This window comes from Gopherus evgoodei, chromosome 5 (assembly GCF_007399415.2).
Source record: "Gopherus evgoodei ecotype Sinaloan lineage chromosome 5, rGopEvg1_v1.p, whole genome shotgun sequence".
NCBI lineage: Eukaryota > Metazoa > Chordata > Testudines > Testudinidae > Gopherus > Gopherus evgoodei.
In genome coordinates this window covers 89,391,418-89,411,398 of record NC_044326.1, presented here as the reverse complement: position 1 = coordinate 89,411,398, position 19,981 = coordinate 89,391,418, and the positions used below count along the sequence as shown (strand labels likewise).

The following is a 19,981-nucleotide window of genomic DNA, read 5'->3' as shown; positions in this document are numbered from 1 at the left end:
CCAAAACGTCTGTTAGTCTATAAGGTTCCACAGGATTCTTTGCTCTCTTTATTTTATTACCCTTGAGGAAAGTGAAAGATAATTTACCTCATGCAATTTTATATGTGACAAGTAGAAATTGGTGACAAAAAAATTAAATAAAGACTGGGGCAAATGCATGCTATATTATTATTTGTTTTTAAGACTCTACAAAATGATATTGAGATTAGCATCTAAATCTGGATTTTGCTGAAGCAGAAAATATGTGGGCTACTACGTAGCTATTCTGAGTATATTTGAAAGGCAAACTATATCTTTGAGACTTACTGAAATTAAGCATTAGACTGCGCTGTACAGTAACTTGAAGTAGGATCCTACTAAAAAGCAATGTATACATTCTTTTATTCCTTTTTTTTTTTGAGTGGGGGTGCCTGCTTATTGACATCTCCTCACTGAAATTTTACTTTATAGAAGCTTCCAGTATTTTTTTTTTTAATGTGGTTTTAGGTATAGTCATCCTTTGAAGAAAGGAATTTTATATGAAACCTCTCTCATAGATGATAGTTGGAAGTACTGGAATTGATTCTGACCTTGCCACAGTCTTCATCACCCATGGTTGTGTGTGGGTTTGTACAGAACATATGTTTTTTAAAACATATATACATCGTATTCTGTTAGGAAATTCTGGAACCCTGATTACTTACGAAACTTTGTTACAAATCTCCCAGTATACAATTTCCTTGTGACATATTTGTATGCAGTATGAACAATATGTACGTTTTGATATAGCAGGAGCAGCATCATAAAATAAAACTTAAGGTGGCCATGTGGCATTTATGTCTTTCACCATCTAAGCCAGTGTATTATTGAACCACTAAATATAATGTGGAACACCTTGAAGTGTAGTTTTAGTCTGAAAAATTGTTTGTTGAAATACCATTTAAGATCAGATCTCCTCACTTTACATAAAAAATGATTTTTGTTTGTTTTTTTTACTTCCCACTTTGCAAACTCAATCTGAAAGTCAAACCTAAATTCTTTGTTACCTATACATCACAAATTCAAAATCCATGCATTCAAAATTCACAAGAACTTAAAAAATAATTAATTTAGGGCTCTGTTTGACTTCTGGTTTTGAGCCTTTCACATTGTCAAGCTTTTTTGAAACCATGATAGCTAGAAATGTGCTTTCTTTTGAAAATGAAAGCTCACAAAGCATGACATTAGAGGTTTGGGCTTTAAGAAAAGGACAAATATTACAAGACTTATAGTAAAATAAACAGAGTGGTAGCACTGCGACAATGAATTCTGCATTCAAACTAACAATTCTAATTATGGTATGTGAGCTAGAGTAGAATCCAGCTCGCTCTCCCAGAGTTTCATTGGCCCTGTAGTATTAAAAAGTTGTAAAAATTATTGTTAGTCAGCTTTGATTTAGTTCTAAATTCACACAGAGAGCAGATAAGCTGAGTAAGAATCTGCCAATACTTATACTTTATATAGATTATATATATATTTATAACTGTTATAGTCATTTTTCAGAATAGACATACAGTTTTAAGGGTACATTCATTTTACGTTTTTATTATTTTGTAGAGAAAAGTATTTAATCCTTCCAATTGCTTCTGTGAGTTCAACTTGTCCAGTCAAGGTGGGGATTGTTTCTGTTACGGATAAAAATAAGAAATACCTTTTTTTTTTTTAATTGCCTTCTCCATGACACTAAAAGTTGATGATCACTGTTTCACTAGCATTTGTTGGCCCCAAAAGCAAATACTGAGAATTAAACCCAGGTTTCCCCTATGGCGGTGCAAAGTCACTACTATACTACTGGGTTAGCATCTAAGAAGTAGTTTTAAATGTAATTTATTTGCAGTTTATCTAGCTTGTTGCCAAGATCCAGCAGTTCTTAATTTGCAGCTTGGTTTCTGTTACAGAAAGCTGAATGTGGAACATTAAACAGTTCCAAGTTAAGTGTTTTTGTTTTTTTTTAAATTCCAGCTAAATGTAGTCCAGCAGCGAGTGAAGTTCTGCTAAGTGTTAGATGTATAGAGTAGAAAAAAGCATCAAATAAAGAAGGCCTGGTTTAAATTTTTTTTAAAAACATGTGTACCTGAAAAATCTTGACACTGACAGGAGGCGGAATGAAAGAATGTTGGTAGCATTTTCCCCCCTTGGTATTGTTTCTCTCGCCTCCCAATGTATTTATACAAATAGGTATTTTGATGTCTATGGTTTTTAAATAAAATAAAGCAGGTTAGCCCTTTCCACATGTAAGCTGGAATGTTCCCCCTTATGTAGCCTTAATATGACGCTTGATTTCCCAGGAAAAAGCTCTCTGTTCAAGAAGATCTGCCATCTCTCACAGTTATATCAAACCCAAAGAGCTACCTCAAGTTGACATCTCACATGCTTTATTCTGAGTGATCAATGATTCTGGAGTTTCAGTCACCCCCTTGAAGCACTGTGTACTTGAGACAATATAAAATAATTGTTGTGTGATTGAATGCTTTCAGTTCATCACATTTTTGAGGCTTAATTAAATATGGACATATGTAGTGTGAGTAGCAGAGTAGAGCTGCTCGAATAGTGTTCGAAATACTAGTCTTTGATTAATTTCATTGGTATTCACTGAATAGTTGTGATATTTGGCAAATATTCTATGGATCGGTGAACCCTAGATCAAAGTTACAGTTAAAAGACTTATTTGGATTCCGATTCTTCCCTTTCTGACTCATTCTTCGTTTCTGGAGTATCTAAAAGTATCTTTGATGCTGTGAGAAATTTTATTTGGAGGAGGTAAAATTTACATTGACCACATATATATTTAAAACGGACAACCTCATATGAACTACATGGAGTATTTTGTGGTCAGGTTGCCTAGACAATTAAACTTTCTTGAAGGGGTCTATTACAGAATGCCTTTTGATAGCTGTAATTTTTGAATATAGTTTCTTGCATCTAAAAGGTGTCAATTAAGACTTGTGTAATCTGGTAATAACATTAAACTGTGCTGTATCAGATATTATAGCTTGAGCTACTGTATCTCTATTGCAAATGTATAGGTGTAAAGTATATACAATAGAAGAAAAAAGTAAAAGAGAAATTTACTTCACAACTTAGCAGGAATTTGTAGTTAAGCCTAGCTAGTTAGCTGTTGTAGTTCCTCAATCTGTGTGAAACGCACTGAAACAGTATCTGCTGTTTGACCTGTTTTAAAGGATTAGGCCTATGTCAAGATTCTGGCCTATGTTTGGATTTTTTGTTACTAATAATTTTAAATGTTAAGCAATTATAAACCGATATAGTGCTGTATTTTTGAGTCTGCAGATAGCCTGAAACAATAGCTGTGAACTCCTCTCCACCAGTCTCATTCCCGCTTAAATTTGATGGTGACACTTTACAACGTAACATTAACTATTTCATTGCTGATCATTTGAGCAGCTAGGACAGGGAAGGGAATGGTAATGAAGCCCATGGCAGAAGGGGGAAGATTTGGGATTTGCTCCAGGGAGAACAATGCAGAGGGACAAAAGAAGGAGAGAGACAAAGACAAGGCTGGGATAGGAGAAATAGAGAAAGAAAGATGGGTAAAAAAGAGATACAAAGGTAAAAAATACAATGGTCATAAAGGGCAGCATATTATCTGAATATAACAATATCTATGAATACAACAGTAAGACACTGAATAATAAATAGCTATAGCAAAAGTTTGTGCCAAATTGTTCAAACCTGGATGCCTAAAATGAGGTTTAAAATAAGTGGGAGCAGCAGGTAGTAAGTGCCTCTGAAAATTAGGACACTTTTTTATTTGCTTTCCTAAATATGGATTCAGGAGCCTGTCTTTAGGAACCCAGATCTGAAAAGTTTGTCGTTATTTATAACGTCAAGGCCACAGTCGATCTACTCTAGCTCTTTATGCAGACCTCCTGTTAACATCAATGGGAGTTCTTCTGGATTGGACATATGCAGACTTAAATTCATACCACAGCCCGTGGCCCAGAATTAAACCTGGAATTAGTCCTCTACAGAATAAGTTTGATGCTAAGAGAAAGTCATGTCTGCTTCTTTAGGACCAGAAGGAAGCTTGAGACAGGTCAGCAAATATATATGAAAAAGACTTCCAAAAGACTTATCTGGAAGAAAAATAAAGGGACTTTGTTGGTTTTTAAGGATTAATATACACCTCTACCCTGATATAACGCTACCCAATATAACACAAATTTGGATATAACGCGGTAAAGCAGTGCTCCCGGGGGGCGGGGCTGCGCAGTCTGGTGGATCAAAGCAAGTTTGATATAACGTGGTTTCACCTATAATGCGGTAAGATTTTTTTGGCTCCCGAGGACAGCGTTATATCAGCGTAGAGGTGTAGTGGAAATTCATTTAAACTCTTTTACAATTTCATTTTAACCTAACCATTTTCCATATCTTGTTAAATGTTCCTTTAACATGGCAATTTTTTATACAAAACTACTTTTAAAAATTGTAATTCAACAGAAATGTCTTTTTTTTTTTTTAATAGCTTTCTACCTTTTAGATACATCTTACTTGCTTCAGACAAGCTTCTTGCATGCAATGTTTGGTTGTGCTTAAGTCCTGGCATGAGACCTAGCTGGGCTGTAAAACTCTCCCTCAGCAGCTTGCTTATGCTTATGCAGTTAGCCTTTCTGCAAGGGGTTCTGCTGCTTATTTACAGAATTCCATTTTTCCAATTATAAAACAAACATTATATTAAGAGAGTCTTCTTTTTACCAATTAGGTCAAAGTCCTAAAATTTTAAGACCTAAACCACATGGTTTAGAGCGAACTGATTCACAAACCATAGGTGACTTTGCTACAAGAAGAAAGGGTATGTACTATAGCACTGCATGTTGTATGGGGCTTTGTTTAAAAAAAAAAAGTGTGTTTCTTTTAAAGGTTAAACTCTAATTAAGAATTGTCACTGCTAATGTTGTAATCTAAGATATTTGGACATATTTTCTTTGCTAATAAAAAGTGTTTCCCATGCAGGGGAAAACATTCAGATTTACCAGAAATTAACACTTATACATATAAGTTTTGTTCTGTTCAGTTTATAGCTGCTCATATTTTAGATTTAATTTTGTATCTGTTTATTTGGAAACAAGGGTATGTGGTCTACCAGTATGTTGTTTGAAACAATTTCTAATTAAGAGATAACATAAATGTCACGGGTTAATAATCTGCTGTTAGCTAAATGTCAAGATGCAGTCAAAGAGATTGATGCTGTGACTATCTGTTAGTACAGTGATTTCATTTATATTTTTTAAATGAGCATTAGGAAGGTGGAGTGTGACTGGTTTTTTATAGACACTAACTGTGTTGGTATCGAGTACAGTCACACGGGCTAAGACAAATTACAAATGTCAAACTTTTTTTTCTTTAAAGCATGCTTCAGGTGCATTTAAAGCCTGGTCAAAAGTCCATTTAAATTGATAGACAGACTCTTGCTAATTTCATTGGGCTTTGGATCAAGACCTTACTGCATTTCTAAAGATACAGTAGTTGTACTTGGGCTGTTGATTGTCATTCAGCCTCATGCCTTATAAAGCACATGAGCTGTGCTGGTATCCACCACAGCCACTCATCCAGTAGCATGTTTGTTGCTTAGGTAAGGTTCAGTTCTGCCACCTTAGCTCACCTTGAGTTGTACCTTATTCCTTAAGTAATTCATGGAAATAAATTATTGGGATTTTTTTTAAATCAATGGGACTACCTGATAAATAAGATGCTGCTAAGCATGAATTAAGGTGGCAGAACCTTGTTCACTGTAAGTTACTGATGTATGCTGATACCTCTTGAGCTACATGTTGGTGACTACTGCATTTTAACCAGGGCTTTGGAGCAGAGCCCAGAGCTGGAGTGCAAGCAGCTCCCGAGCAGTGGAGCTGCAAGTTTTTGCCTAGAGCTGGAGCAGAGCCAGAGCACAGCTCCAAAGCCCTGGTTTTAACTACAGTTTAACAGTTTGGGGCGATTATGTTCAGTTATCACTTATCTGTAACATTTCAATTAAAAAAAATTTACATAGAAATCTGTACCAAGGGCTGACCTTTTTAGATAACCCTTTCGCCTAATACTGCCTCAAAATAGTCCCTCTAGCTGTAATATAGTACAGTTCTGCTCCCCCTTATAAGACCACCTCTGTTAAGCAATTGATTTTTGAGAGTCCCATAAGTGGTCACTCTGACAGGTTTCACTGTGTATGAACTAGTTTTAAACTGGCTGAAGTTTGATATTGGTAAGTAGGTTGGTCTTGGAGCAGTCAGATGAGCTGTCAACAATCTTGTGTCGCTGATATTTAATTGTGTTTGTTTTGTGAAAAAACTCTAATAGCGTTCATAATAATTTCATAACTACCTTCTCAAAATAATTGAATTTTTAAATGTCAAGTATGATAGAAATTAAGATTAATGATAAATAGACTTCCCTATAAGTCTTGCAGTACAGAAATCCATTGAGTTTTTTACAACTCAAAATCACTTATATTTAATTTCCGTTTTAGTTTAAGCTGTGGTTCTACTCTGAAAATTGTGTAAAAATGCACCTTACTCAGAATCCTATCATCTGATGTTAATGGTGCTGGTATGTTTCTTCTGTTTTTCTCTCAAGTTAAGCAGTATAGAGAACTAAATCACCTATGAAAAACTGAGCTGGATTCCATTATGACTCATCAATTTTGTTAACTAAATTCCAGTTAAAGGGCTCTCACTTTCACCTCTGCAGCCTTAACAATGGGATTGCAAATGTGTAAGTGAATGCAGAATTGGGTTTCCAGAGTCTTTATTATTGACAAAGGTGTATGAGACAAGAAAATATTTCAGATCTAGAGTTTGCAGAACTGGCAATTTTTAAATAAAAGGCTAGCAACCAACCAACCCTACCTTTTACTTGTGAACTGAGTCAATTTGATGAGTCATTGTGGCACAATAAACATGGAATCCTAGAGTGCCATTTTCAGATTCCCTTTTCAGAATAGAATCGCACGTTAATATTCAGCTTTCAAAATTCTCTAATAGTGGTAGCACTCATTACTAACAACATCATAATTATTTTGGAAAGTTTATAATACAAACAGTGGTTCAGAAGCCTCTTTCAGAAGTGAACATTTCCTGATAAGTGTATTTTGGGGTTTATATGGAAATCTTTTACTCAGTGGCAACTTAAAATAAAAGTAATTATATTAATTTCTGTGCATTGCTAGCCTTAGAATAGCTGCTGAATTTGGATTTGTTTTCAAATGTTCTGTGCTTTAAGATTGTTTGTTTGTTTTTTATATAGCAAAACCAGCTCCACTAGAAATAAAACCTCTGCCAGAATGGGAAGAATTGCAAGCCCCAGTTAGATCTCCTATCACCCGAAGTTTTGCACGAGAGTAAGTCTCTTAGCTTTTCTTACTTTAGAGGATTTATTTTCTTTTTACTGGAGCATTAATGAATATATCTGTGATCTTTACTTTTTCAGTCTCTCTAGCAGAGACTGAGATTTCCTGTGTGTGCGTGTAGTGTGTGTGTGTGTATGTGTACACACGCGCAGCCATGTGCGCAAGCATGTGTCAGCTGTATGTATGTTTGTTGTTCGGTATCATTTTTTAAATAATAAGACAATGTATAACCAGAAAACTCAACCCTGGTAAAGCTGACAAATAAGAGTTTAAGCTCTAATAAACTTCTTTTTATTTACCAGGAGTTTTAAAATATTCTAGTTTGATTGTTTGTAAAATAATTCCTGGTAATTAGCTCCTCCAGGTTTCCTATGTCTCCCAGACCGGATTCAGTTCATAGCACAACTTCCAGCAGTGACTCGCATGACAGTGAAGAGAATTATGTACCCATGAATCCAAATCAGTCCACTGAAGACTCAGTATGTAAAATCTACATCTTAACTACTCTCTTCCTGTGCAGTCCTTACTTTTAAATTATGCAAACACAAATCCTTCTTCAGTCAACAAACCTTTCTTTACATTTTCTGCATCAAATCCAAAAACTATTTATCTTTATAGAATTTTAGCTTTGTTTTAACTCTGTAGCAGTGACAATGTTATGAGTAGAATTGTTCAATAAAGAGGAAGGTTAGTATGTCCACAATATATGTTGAGAGTAGGACACCTTTTGAACAAAGTGGTTTAAAATATGTTCTTTCCCAAGGTTTCCGTCTCTTCCTTTCTTTATTCCTGGGCTATATGTCAGTAAGTAATCTGTTTCAGTGGAAATAAATAATGCTAGTATTCTCAAGCCACTCTACAGGCCATTTGAAAAAGAAATGTTGCAAGTAAACATTGCAAGAAACATGGAAGGAACAAAAAAGTCATAAGAAATCTCCATTGATATTTCTTGTTCAAGTTTTTCTAAAAATATGTATGTTTATTATACTTTTTTTAAAAAGGAGACATTTTGTATACAAGATAAAATGATAATTATTTTATTGTCTACTTTGTTCTTCAGATAGCTTTTTGCTTTCAGTATAGTCATCCAAGAAATTTTTACCAAAAGTGAATTAAATTTCATTTCACTTGCTCACATCAGATACAGTGTAGCAGTTGTTAGCTGTGTGTACATTATGTTTAGGTGTTCACTGAAATGTATCATGAGTGATGCATGTTTTACCCAAATAAAAGCAAGAATTTGCAGTAGCATTTTAAAATAAAAGGTTAGTACATTCCTAAACCAAAATACAGTTCAGAGCACCACTGAACTTTGGGAAAGTTCATAATATCTGTAGCCAAACTTTTCAACTCAGGCCCAACTTAGATATTTTAAGTTTTTTACATTAGTGCTCATCACTTAATATCTAAGTGTTGCTTAGATTCTTATTTAGTAGGAATTAAAATACAAATAGTAATATTTGAAAGCACTGTGCAGGCATTAACTGATCCTCACAACAACCTTGTGAAGGAGTTACTGGTAAGTAAGCAGTGATATATTCCATTTTACAGCTGGAGAAATTGAGACACTGTGATTGTGAATTACCTTTAACCATGCAGCAAATCAGTAGCAGAATCAGAATTAGAAATCAGGCATTTCTGTTTGCTGATTCTGTGTTCAAGCCACTAGACCAAGATGCCACTTAAGAAAATTTAATTTTAAAACTTAAATGAATGTGTTTAATTTCATATCTAAAGAACTGGCCCATTGCTTGTAAAATTTTCTACTGTCTTACATCTCTCATTCTTCTAGATTATGGTACCAAATCCCTTTTGTTTTTTTTTAATTATATTTTAAGACTTTGATTTTTGTTTTTAATGGACACATCGTGTTTGTGTAATTGTGTGAAATATAGATCCTTTTCTATATAAAGAGTAATATGCTATTACACATGCCAGAAACAATGATAAGACAATAAAACTTGTATTTTATAAATGAAATATAGTAAATCCTTTCAAAGAAGTTCGTAACAAACAACTCAGATGCTTAATTGACTCCGTTTTTTAAATCCTAGCCATTTTTGTTTGTCTACTGTTACCGCCTACTGTTAAAGGCACTGGTGATAATGGAATAAATTGTGTAATAGAATTTAAAAAACAAAACCAGAACAACCTCCCTAAATTAACTCTTTAAGCATTGGGGAGGGGGGATTCCCAGTGATCTTGAGAAGGCTACAAAACTTTAGGTTTATAAAATGCACTTATTATATAAAGTTTTTTGAAACTTCATTGTTTTAACTTCAACTTTAAAAAGAGTCCATAATTTTCTCATCTTTTCCTTCATTGACTTTAATGTATCTTGTTCCTATGTGTCATATTTCTGTTTAATTTAGTTAAATGAGCAATATTCAGCATTTTCTTTCAAGTTGCTGTCAGCCTTACCCTGTCTTTCCTTCTGCCTTGCTCTTCATTTTTTGCTGACTGCTGCCCTCTGTCTTCCTTTTTTTTTTCTTTATCTTTTAGAGAAGAGTCCTTCTATTGTACTGTTCCTATAACACCTGTTAAGAGGGAGGGATCAGGCTGGGAGAGGACAGAGGAGGTGAGGTGGTAAAAATCTGGGCTAATTGAAAACTAGGTTCATGCAATACAATTTAGTTCATTTTAGGCAGCCCTGTCCAACTTTTCTAGAGATAGATTAATCCTGCAGTTTTATCAACTGAATAATTCTTTTGGATTTTCAGATTAGTTATTATGATAGTTTTTGAATGAAATGCAAAAGGTTTTTTTCAAAACTTTACCAGTATTGTAAGGCTGAGTTTTTATCAAATGACTATTAATAGTAATATAGTGAAATACAAAATTCTTTACTTAAGTAATGTTAAACTTGAGACACAGAGTGCCAATCAGAAAATCCATAGACTGTCCTTAACTCACTCATATGTAGGAATTAGACACGATCTTTTTGGAGTTTCTACCTGAAATTTGATTTTTTTCCTGTCTTTTGACTCTGTGTCCCAAGATCAACATTAGTTAAACTTAATTTTTGTTTAGAATATTGTTAGATCATTAATAATCTATAAAATATGAATTATTTACCATATCAGAAGATCTCCTTGATGAGTTCCAAAATCTTGACTATGTAGATAGTGTTTAATAGACTGAGCAGAATGTTCGAATGTTCATTGTTGTTAACTTGATTATTTTTCATTATAATTTCAGATTTTGTTTGGCAGCAACAGTCTTGATGGAGGAAATAGCCCTAGGGTAAAACCAAAAGGAGATAAACAAGTAGAATACTTAGATTTGGATCTAGATTCTGGGAAATCTACTCCCCCTCGTAAGGTAAACAAAATGACTTTTTAAAAAAAGGTTGATCTGATGTACAGAACTGAGCTGCATGAAGAATGTATGAGTTATTGCAAATTTAGATTGGATTATTCTACTCAATGAAAAAGAAAAGCCGCCCAGCAGCTTCACCCTGATTAGCTAGCAGATCTCTATTGTGGCCAGTCATTGAAGCAATATTGCACCCCTCTGGCAAAGCTATAATATAACCTAATGACAGATTTGCATGGAGCTATTACCTTGGTCTGTCAAGGCATGATAAGAGAAGTCAAATCCTTGATCAACTTTACTCACAATCTCTTTCTGAGAGTTACACAGGTCTCGCGTTACATAACTGTCACTGTATTTTATCAGTATGGGAAGTGCCAGTGTCTACAACTTCAGTACACATAGCGAAGTTTCGGTTTAACTTTCAATGAGTGTTCAGTAGATCAAATGTTTTCTTTCTTTCTTGGGATTTCTTCACTGGAATCCTGAATCTTAGTATTTTATACAAGCCTTATCTCATATAACTGGGAGCTATAAAAATAAAATCTTAAGCAGGCTGTGTTTGTATCCGTGGCCTAGGTAATACTTAATCCTGCCATGAGTGCAGGGAACTGGACTAGATGGCTTCTCGAGTTCCCTTCCAGTCCTATGAATCTATGATTCTGCCTTCCCAGTTCTTTCCACTCAGATTCCCTTACAGCTCTCAACCCTCATTTGTATTTTTTCCAGTATCAGCAAAATTGCATGCTATTATACATGATCATCAGTGTTGCCTGATGTTTTGTTACAAAGTCCAAGTTTTTATCAGAGATGTCTTTCAGTGTTTTAGTGTCCTCAAGCGTAAAACCCATGCAATATGTTGAATAGAGTAGGTAGTACTCTGTGTACGTAGTGTTATTTTTTAAAAAATACTTATTACATTCATAGGTCTACTGCAAATGAACCTGGCTTCATTTTATTGTAAATGTATGTTAACTTGCCTTTTTCTCACTCTCCCCTTTCCAGAAAAAAAGTAGTGGTTCAGGGAGCAGTGTGGCAGATGAAAGAGTGGATTATGTTGTGGTTGACCAACAGAAAACACTAGCACTGAAGAGCACACGAGAAGCATGGACGGATGGGAGGCAGTCTACAGAATCTGAAACTCCAACTAAAAGTGTAAAATGAAAATTCTACTATCCCTCAAAGAACAAAAGAAGTAGCATTTATCACAATGAATTCTGATGTAATACAGAACCATAACTGCCATGTTGCTTGACTGAACAGTACTTGGCAATTCACTGGTGTGTAGCTTCCAGAATGGATAGATGGAAGTCAAAGAACACTTAAAATTTATCAAAGAAATCTAAGTCAGAGGACGTTTTAAATACATCAAAGAAATCTTAAGATCCTAAATTATCTCTGGATAATTCATCAAATGTAAATAATATGTAAAAATAGTATTGCTTGGCTCCCAGAAAACGTTTTGTTCTTCATTTAACATATTTGTAGTATTACTATGTTTATGCACTTTTTCAGTTAGAATGTTGGTTCAGGTATTCCCAGTTAATGAATTTTAATGACGAATTCATTTTGAGAATTTTTTCTTACACTACTATACATTACAATTCTAGGTTAATTAAGCTACATGTAGATATGGAAATTAATGTTTGAACTTCATGTTAACAACTTAGAAATGATTTAGCAGAAGTAGTGTCACAATTTAATAATCTACTTGAAATGTCAAGAAATAAATGTTAGTTACATACTGTTTTTATATTTAATACATGCAAAGAATATTTGGAAGTCTACAGGTTACCATCCTAACAATAATTGCTGTGATTTAATAATAATGAACTATATTGGTTTTAGGATCTAGCAACATGGCTTAAACATTAGTTATTAGTGGTGGAATGTCTAATGTATTTTATTAATGACAGTGTTCTTGTTCATTGGGTGAAGATTCTGCAGGGTGGGATCTTACACTTTTAAAGACTGAATAATTAATTGTCGAGTAAACCTGCAAACCACTGATGGCATGCAGTAATGTTGTGATCTCACACTTTTTAACAAGTAGTAACCTTGATATTATTTACAGAAGATAGAATATATAAATAATCAGGTACGTACCAAGCACTGTTGTGCTAATACACTGATCAGGTTTAGACAATAAACTTAGTTTTATATTTCTTAGAAGTCCTAATGTTGGTTTTCAATTTGAAATGAATGGGACAGTTTGACATTCTCTGTTTGTAGTACTAGCACGATACTGTGATTTTGAATTAGATAGTAATTCAAATGGAAATACTATGTTTTGACACTATAGTGCCCTTTCTACAATCTTTATTTTACTTAATCTTTTGCTTTGCCTTATATTTAGATCCCTATGCAACTGATATTTTATATCTATTTTTTATAAAATAGATACTATAACTAACTGATCCCCTTGTTGCTTTTTCCTGGTACAGGATTTAAAGCTTTGTGTACTGTGATCCTTTTTGTTCCAAGTAATACTCTGCCTTGGTTTAGAACCATAATTTAGCTGTCAGGAAGAAAATAGATCTTCTTCAAGTACATAAATAATTTAAATTTATTAATTATGTCTGGATTGAAAATTTACTAACTTTTTTTTTTACAGAGATACCTTTAAATAAACGATCTCTTTTTGTCCAGACCTTTTAAATGCTGAATGAATGTGTTAGTCTTGTTTCCTGTCATGCTGGCCTTAGTACTGTGCCTACTCTACCTTAGGTTTATTTTCCAATCTACAGTATGTAAACTGTTTTATTCTTAACGAGGGTTCTTTTTAAATTAGTAATATTTTGATGCTATTAATGTTCTTTTTTAACAAAAAAAACTAAATACAGTGCATTTTGAGGTGAATTTTAAATGAATTAAATTGTTCAATTTTGATGTGTAAACTCTGTCCAATGGAACCAGAAAACAATAAAAATTAAGATATATGGGAAAAGTGCCTAAATTACCAAACACAGTTTTTTCTGTGAAGTTGCTAGATTGTAGATACAATAAACAGTACTTCTCAAAAACTAAGCCTAAAAGTATTTTCAAAAGCAAGTTGTTGAGAAAAAAAAACCCAAACTTCAAAATTGGACCAAATTCCTGTCCTGTTGAAGCCAGTGGAATTATTGCCATGGTCCTGAGCAAAACTAGGTATGAGCTAATTTATGACTAGACTGGTCTTCTAAAAAAAAGGGAGCAACTATATCAGGCTTCCACTCATGCACATCGTTTTCAAGGACTGAAGCATTACTGTGCATAATTATTCTTGCTGGTAAGCAAACTTTCCTTATTTTCTTCACCAGTACTGCAATTGAAGCATCTATAAGCAAAGCATGTGTTTGGTACTCCATGTAATACGGAGTAGTCTTATTTAGGATACTAATTTCTTTATACTATTAAAGCAGAAATGCTGGAGCCTGATTTCCCTCTCGCACCAGTCCTTCAAGGACTTCAGAGGAGTTACTCCTGTTTTAAACTGATCTTAGTTGAGGATCAGTCCTTTCATTTATTCTGAACAATAAATATGGTATTTATCAAAGGGCTACCATAAGGGGGCTTGGGGCCAAAATTGTACCCTCATATGGAAATACACATTGAGGAGGCCTCAAAACACTGGGTTGAAATTCAGAGTTTTCTTTTAACTCTCTCCACAGGTGGGAAAGTTTGGGGGTGGTGGGAGGGATCACAGAAGTGTTTGTGAAAGAGAATCTCTCAGTCCCCTAAAAGGGGATGCTCCTCTGTCCCTCCTTCACTCCCTGACAGTGCGGCTCAGTCAGGATTGTGCACTATCAGTTTTTCAGTATGACATTTTTATCTCCAGTACTGTGCTTCTTAATAAACAAGTAGCAATCTGAGGATTTCCTTGACACTTTCAACCATTTCAGTGCTTCAGGGCCATTTTTTTTTTTAAAGCTAGGTTTCCTAAAGTTGCACACCAATATCAATATATAGGTACCTAAAATGAATGGTTTTTCAGAGGTTCTGAGCACTTGTGACTCCTTTTGATCTCAGTGCTTAACTTTAGGTACCCAAGTTTGAAAATTTTAGCCCTCTTGGATGAGACAAAAGGCATAGTTTATAGTGAATGATGTATCTGGCGTGGACTTTTGTCCTCACTTGAGTTATAACTTCCATTTTATTAGACTTTTTAATTCAATAACATCCAGAATGTTAGTTTCAGTGAGCAAAAATTTAGTATTTTTGTTTTTTGTTTTGTTTTCCTAAAAGAGAAACTATCAAACATCAGTTTCCAGACTCTACAGATAGTGTGGACATAATGCTTTTAAAAATATTACTGTAGTGGTTTTCTTGACTGTTTTTGGATTTTAATATATTTTTCATATTCATTTTTGGCATTACATTATTGTCAGCTTGTATTGCCACAAGGACATTCAAAGAGAGGGTGGTATTAATACTGTATAGTATATCTCATTTCCAATAACATAGCCTAAAGTAGAATTGTATGCCGCCTATTTGTTGTCATGCTCATCTGTTCTGTTGCTATGATACTGACATTTTAAAATGTGCTGAATTCTAAATTTAGAGGAAGCAGAGGCAAAGCTAGACTACTGGCCTATTGTGATTTTCGGTTATTAACTTTATGGAGGCATCAGGTACTACAGTAATGGGTGCTATTATGAGGACCTTAATAGATGTGAATGCAAAAGGAGTTTGTCTTGGCAATGTGTTATGTTCTTTTCAAGGAACAGGTAAGCTACAGATTGCTTTGTTGGTATAGTATGTTGTCAATTACAATATGGCTGTATTGTTTGTTGCATTATTTACAATGAACAATGGTAATTTAAGGCACAAGGCAAAATCTATAAAGCAAATGCCATTTGAATCTAATCTGAGCAACTCAAAAATGTTTTTCAGTTTCAAGGTAAAAGTTGTTTTCTTCTTAGCCATTGAAATTTGGCACATCTGTAGTAAATCTTCTCACAATTTCCCCCTTCCTTGAGATGCTTCCTTGTATGCTTTAGACATTAAATAGAATTCTGCCTTATTTTGGCAGTTTTTTAAAAAAAGTCTATATTGGTCTATTACAGAAGAGAGAGAGACAAATCAAAAGGAAATTCATGCAAACTAAAAACTCTGTAGTGCCTAGAGTATTAAGAAATGACTTGAAAAATTCCTGTATTTCAGTGTCATCAAAGGTCATCATGTCAACAGTTTCTTTTCTGTTAGTACTAATGACCACACTTTCACAATCTATTGCTTATTAAGAATGTTACCTCACAAGCTGTTGAAATGTGCAAGCCACAAAATTTACTGTTCCTGCTATGTGAAAGGCTTATAAGGTGACACTGATGGAAAAGGGTAGAGTGTATTCATTATATTCTAACTCACTGCAGAAATTTACTTTGCACAAATTCTTTAAATTTTTAGCTTTTTTTAAATATTCTGTCCACTTATTGCCATTTTGACATTGCCACACACATGGCTTATGAGACAAATCATAGTCTTGCCATTTTAATCTCATAGTTTAGATTTCATAGCTCCATTACCTAAAGCCTTCTCACTGCATTTTGAGCTAAGTGAAATTTTTATAACAACTAAATTTAAGGTTCGCTGTTGCTGATTGTATCAGTCAATTGTGTTGAAAGTATTTCTGGCTCTACGTAGAGCCAACACCTGTTAGTGTTACATTGCAATCTTACAAAATTGTCCTGAAAACTTACCAGCCCAGGGACAAGTCTTCTGTCCCCTTTTTTATTATTTTTTTTATGAAAAACTGAATATTTACTTGCCCATTACAAAAAAAAGAAAACAATTACTATGCGTGTTCCAACGAATACGGTTTTGCAAGGCTGTTGTATTCTAATTGAATTTGTTTGGGTTTCCCCCCTTTAAATCAGAACAACTGATTAATATCCAAAGGCAAAGTGAGCTTTGGAAGTGAACCCCAGTGCTTTTCTCATTTGCTCAGTGGTTCAAGGTTGGGGCACTAAACACATTTATAAGGGTTTCTTTTTTACCTGTCTTCATTATTGTGTGAAAATATTAACCAGAAAATGAGTTCTGTAAAGTGCTCATTTTTTGCCCATCGAACAGTTACACCCTCGGCAGAAAATTATTTTAATTGGCAGAGATGAAATCTAGAGCCAAGCTGGTTTTTAAAACTAAACAGTCAACTAGGTATCTCAAGGTATAGGTCTCAACCTGTCAAGGGCCAAAGGAGAGAAACAATAAAAATAAAGGAAGAAAGCTTGAGATGTGTTGATTAATTTCTTTGACATGAATAGTTTCCCACAATCTGTTTTGTGATTCAGCATTTCTGATGATGATTTACAATACCAGGAGTGGGATGTCAGCAGATGGGCAGGATATGGGACTAGCGGAGAGGTGTGACATCAGATGAAGGGATAACCTACTTCTGTTTGCACCGGATTTTACTTTTAGTTTCTCCTTTTAAAAAAAATCTCTGTGAACATAACTCAAGATTTCATTTAGGAATTTGCTGACAGAAGTAGCAGATTAATTTAAAATTTAAATTACCTGGAAAGAGTTTATTGCCTATCCTTTTTCAGATTAAATGCATTTGGTTGACTTTTTGTTCTCTAGCTATTTAAAATGAATTTTGGAAAGTAATGTGTACACCCAAGAGATAATAAACTAAAAGCACTTTGGTAAATTCAAATTAAGCTAGTGTTTCTTATGCAATGTTTGACAGCCAAGGAAATCATTTTCCTGTTTCTAAACCACAGAGCATTAACCAGTGCCTTTCCCTCTCTATTAAAAACCAAGAACAAAATATTACAAAAATAGAATTAATAAAAAGGGTAATTGATTTTAGCCTAATGAGACCCATATTTGATGCCCATATTTTTCCTAACGAGTATAAAATATGGGCATCAAAGGTGCTAGAATGAAGACTGTCAATTTAATTTTGTAGCCATCTTTCAAGTATAAAATTATTACAACTAATCAGCACAATTTCTGTATATTGGATGGGTGCTATTAAATACTCTAAGTGTGTCTAAGTCCTTCCCATGTAAATTGTGTCTGCAAAAAAAGAAAATGAGAACTCGTGGTGTATCCAGTTTGAAAAGGGCCCATGAAAATTGAACATTGTTGTATAAAAGGTTTTAAAATATGCTGTCTGCGGCTCTTTTCCAATTGCCCTTGGGTGGTGTGTGTGAGAGGGGCGGGGAGGGAAAATGCAGTGTTATATGACATACCCAGATGCCTTGATTGCCCTTTGAGATATGCTGAAAGCCAGACTCTTTCAGCCGCATAAGAAGTGTAATATGAAATAGAATCATACTTCTCAAGGTGTAACTACTGCTTTTACAAATAATTTTACATTTTAAAATAAGAGAAATATAGATAGTTTTGGTTTTGAAACAAGAAGCCTGTATAGACTTTTAATATTTTATCTAAAATAGTTTACTAAAAAGCATGTTTTAATGTTCAGCTTTCTATTTTAGAAGCTTATCTACAGACAAAGTGTGCTGAGGTTTAAAGTTCTGAGCATTGCTACTGAAAGTTAGAATTTAACTAATGCAGCTAAAAGTTGCTCTGCTTCCACTTCTACTCAAATTGGCAAGATTGGGGGAGGACATTAATATAAATAATGTCCTGGTTTTGCTGATGCTGGTACCAAATTTCCAGCACTAACAGACTTTGAAAGTCAAGAGGTTCCTAAATGATGTAGTCTTTACTTTAAATACTTTCATGGATGGTATTATTCAGAGAGAAAATTGGCTCTTAGTTCCCTAGCCCAGTGATTTTCAAACTGTGGGTCGCAACCAGGTGCTGGGTTACAGAACAAAAGCACTGGGTCGTGGCGACTCTGGTCAGCACCATCAACCGGGCTGTTAAAAGTCCTATCGGCGGTGCTGCCTGGCTAAGGCACACTAGTTCCTACCTGTTCTGACACGGCGCTGTGGCTCGGAAGCAGCCAGCAGCAGATCCGGCTCCTAGGCTGGGGGGGCCACAGGGCTCCACGCACTGTCCCCACTCCGAGCACTGGCTCCATGTTCTGCCCGGTTCCCGGCCAATGGGAGCTGGGGGCGGGGATGGTGGTACCTGCAGGCGAGAGCTGCGTGGAGCCCCTTGCATGCCTCTACCTAGGAGCTGGATCTGCTGCTGGCCACTTCTGGGTGCAGCAGGGTCTGTGGTGCCAGTGCCAGGACAGGCAGAAAGCCTGCCTTAGCACCCCCGCTGTGCCGCTGACTAGGAGCTGCCTAAAGTAAGGCCATGCCCCAACCCCACACCCCAACCGCCTGCCCCAGTCCTGAGTCACCCCCCCACCCGCACCGCTGACTGGAAGCTACTCGAGGTAAGCCCACACCCCAACCCTGCAGCCTACCCCCTGCCCCATAACTGAGCCCCCCCGACACACACTCCTCATCCCCAGCTCCACTGGGTCGTAGACGTCAACAGTTTTCTTCAACTGGGTCACCAGAAAAAAAGTTTGAAAACCATTGCCCAACCCGTAGTTATGTTGGATAGTCACATGACTGGAAATGTTGTCAGCTAATCAAATGCTTCTTTTAGGACTCTTTCTCTCCTTGTGTTAATGTAAGGTGCTGAATTGAGAACCTTGAGAAGGACATCTGTTAACAAAACAATATAACATAAGTAGAGGAAGTGCAAACTTCCCCACACTGTCCTGCTCAAGGGCCACAACCCTGATCTGGACCTGGTGAGAGTCATTCAATCTTGGTCTGTCCACTGAGGCTTCCCACAAGGTTGCATGTTATGGCCAAAATGGCTAGTTTGCAAAAATACAAGTATAATATAATACACACTTACAAGGCTATGGTATATATTCAAAGTCAGTTTTAAAATTATCAATAATATATTGAAGGCAAAAATGTCAACCATTGGTACTTACTGTTAGGTTCTAGAAATATATTTAGCCTTTGGGTGCACTGGGTTCACATTTTGAAGCTTTCTCTACAGCCACGAGTGCTAAAAACTTTTTTTGTTTAAGAATGAAGGTTGAAATCATCACATATCCCCTTGACTCCAGGAGCTGGGGCTTTAAGGAAAACAGTAATTATAATAAGACTCATGACAAAATCATGAGTTAGCAACACTGCAAGAGCAGCACAAGATAAGACTAGGGCCTTTTGGTTGGTGATGAGCTCCCCCTTGTGTATGTGGAAGGCAGCCACTCTCAGAAATTCCAGTAATCGAGCTCATCAGGCCATCCCCCAGCTCAGCCCATCAAACAGAGAGAACTGCTTGAAAGAAACCTGTGACCAATGCCAGAAGAGGCACTGATGAGCTCTTTAGAGAGCTGTGTCCAGCCTAACAAGGGAGACAAAGTTAAAAAAAGAT

At 35.5% G+C, this 19,981-nt stretch overlaps 1 protein-coding gene and 1 long non-coding RNA gene across 8 annotated transcripts in view; one reads left to right on the top strand and one right to left on the bottom strand.

Annotated features, from left to right (window-relative positions):
- Positions 1 to 17,973, top strand: part of GAB1 (GRB2 associated binding protein 1) — a 136,393-nt gene extending 118,420 nt beyond the window's left edge. For 3 of the 7 annotated variants that reach the window (XM_030563697.1, XM_030563695.1, XM_030563700.1), the window contains 5 exons: positions 4,742 to 4,831; positions 7,279 to 7,372; positions 7,737 to 7,860; positions 10,580 to 10,702; positions 11,699 to 17,973. In XM_030563697.1, the coding sequence (XP_030419557.1) occupies positions 4,742 to 4,831; positions 7,279 to 7,372; positions 7,737 to 7,860; positions 10,580 to 10,702; positions 11,699 to 11,857 (590 nt within the window). In that variant the 3' untranslated portion in view covers positions 11,858 to 17,973. Of the gene's footprint in view, positions 1 to 4,741; positions 4,832 to 7,278; positions 7,373 to 7,736; positions 7,861 to 9,883; positions 9,960 to 10,579; positions 10,703 to 11,698 lie in introns of those variants that run through there. The other 4 variants (XM_030563699.1, XM_030563696.1, XM_030563694.1 and 1 more) reach the window with 3 other exon arrangements.
- On the bottom strand, positions 8,200 to 19,645 carry LOC115652095. The gene is made up of 3 exons (XR_004000540.1): positions 19,533 to 19,645; positions 10,457 to 10,619; positions 8,200 to 9,940 (listed from the first exon to the last, which is right to left on the bottom strand). It is a non-coding gene; the product is annotated as an uncharacterized LOC115652095 (long non-coding RNA).
- Between the last annotated feature and the right edge of the window lie 336 nt (positions 19,646 to 19,981).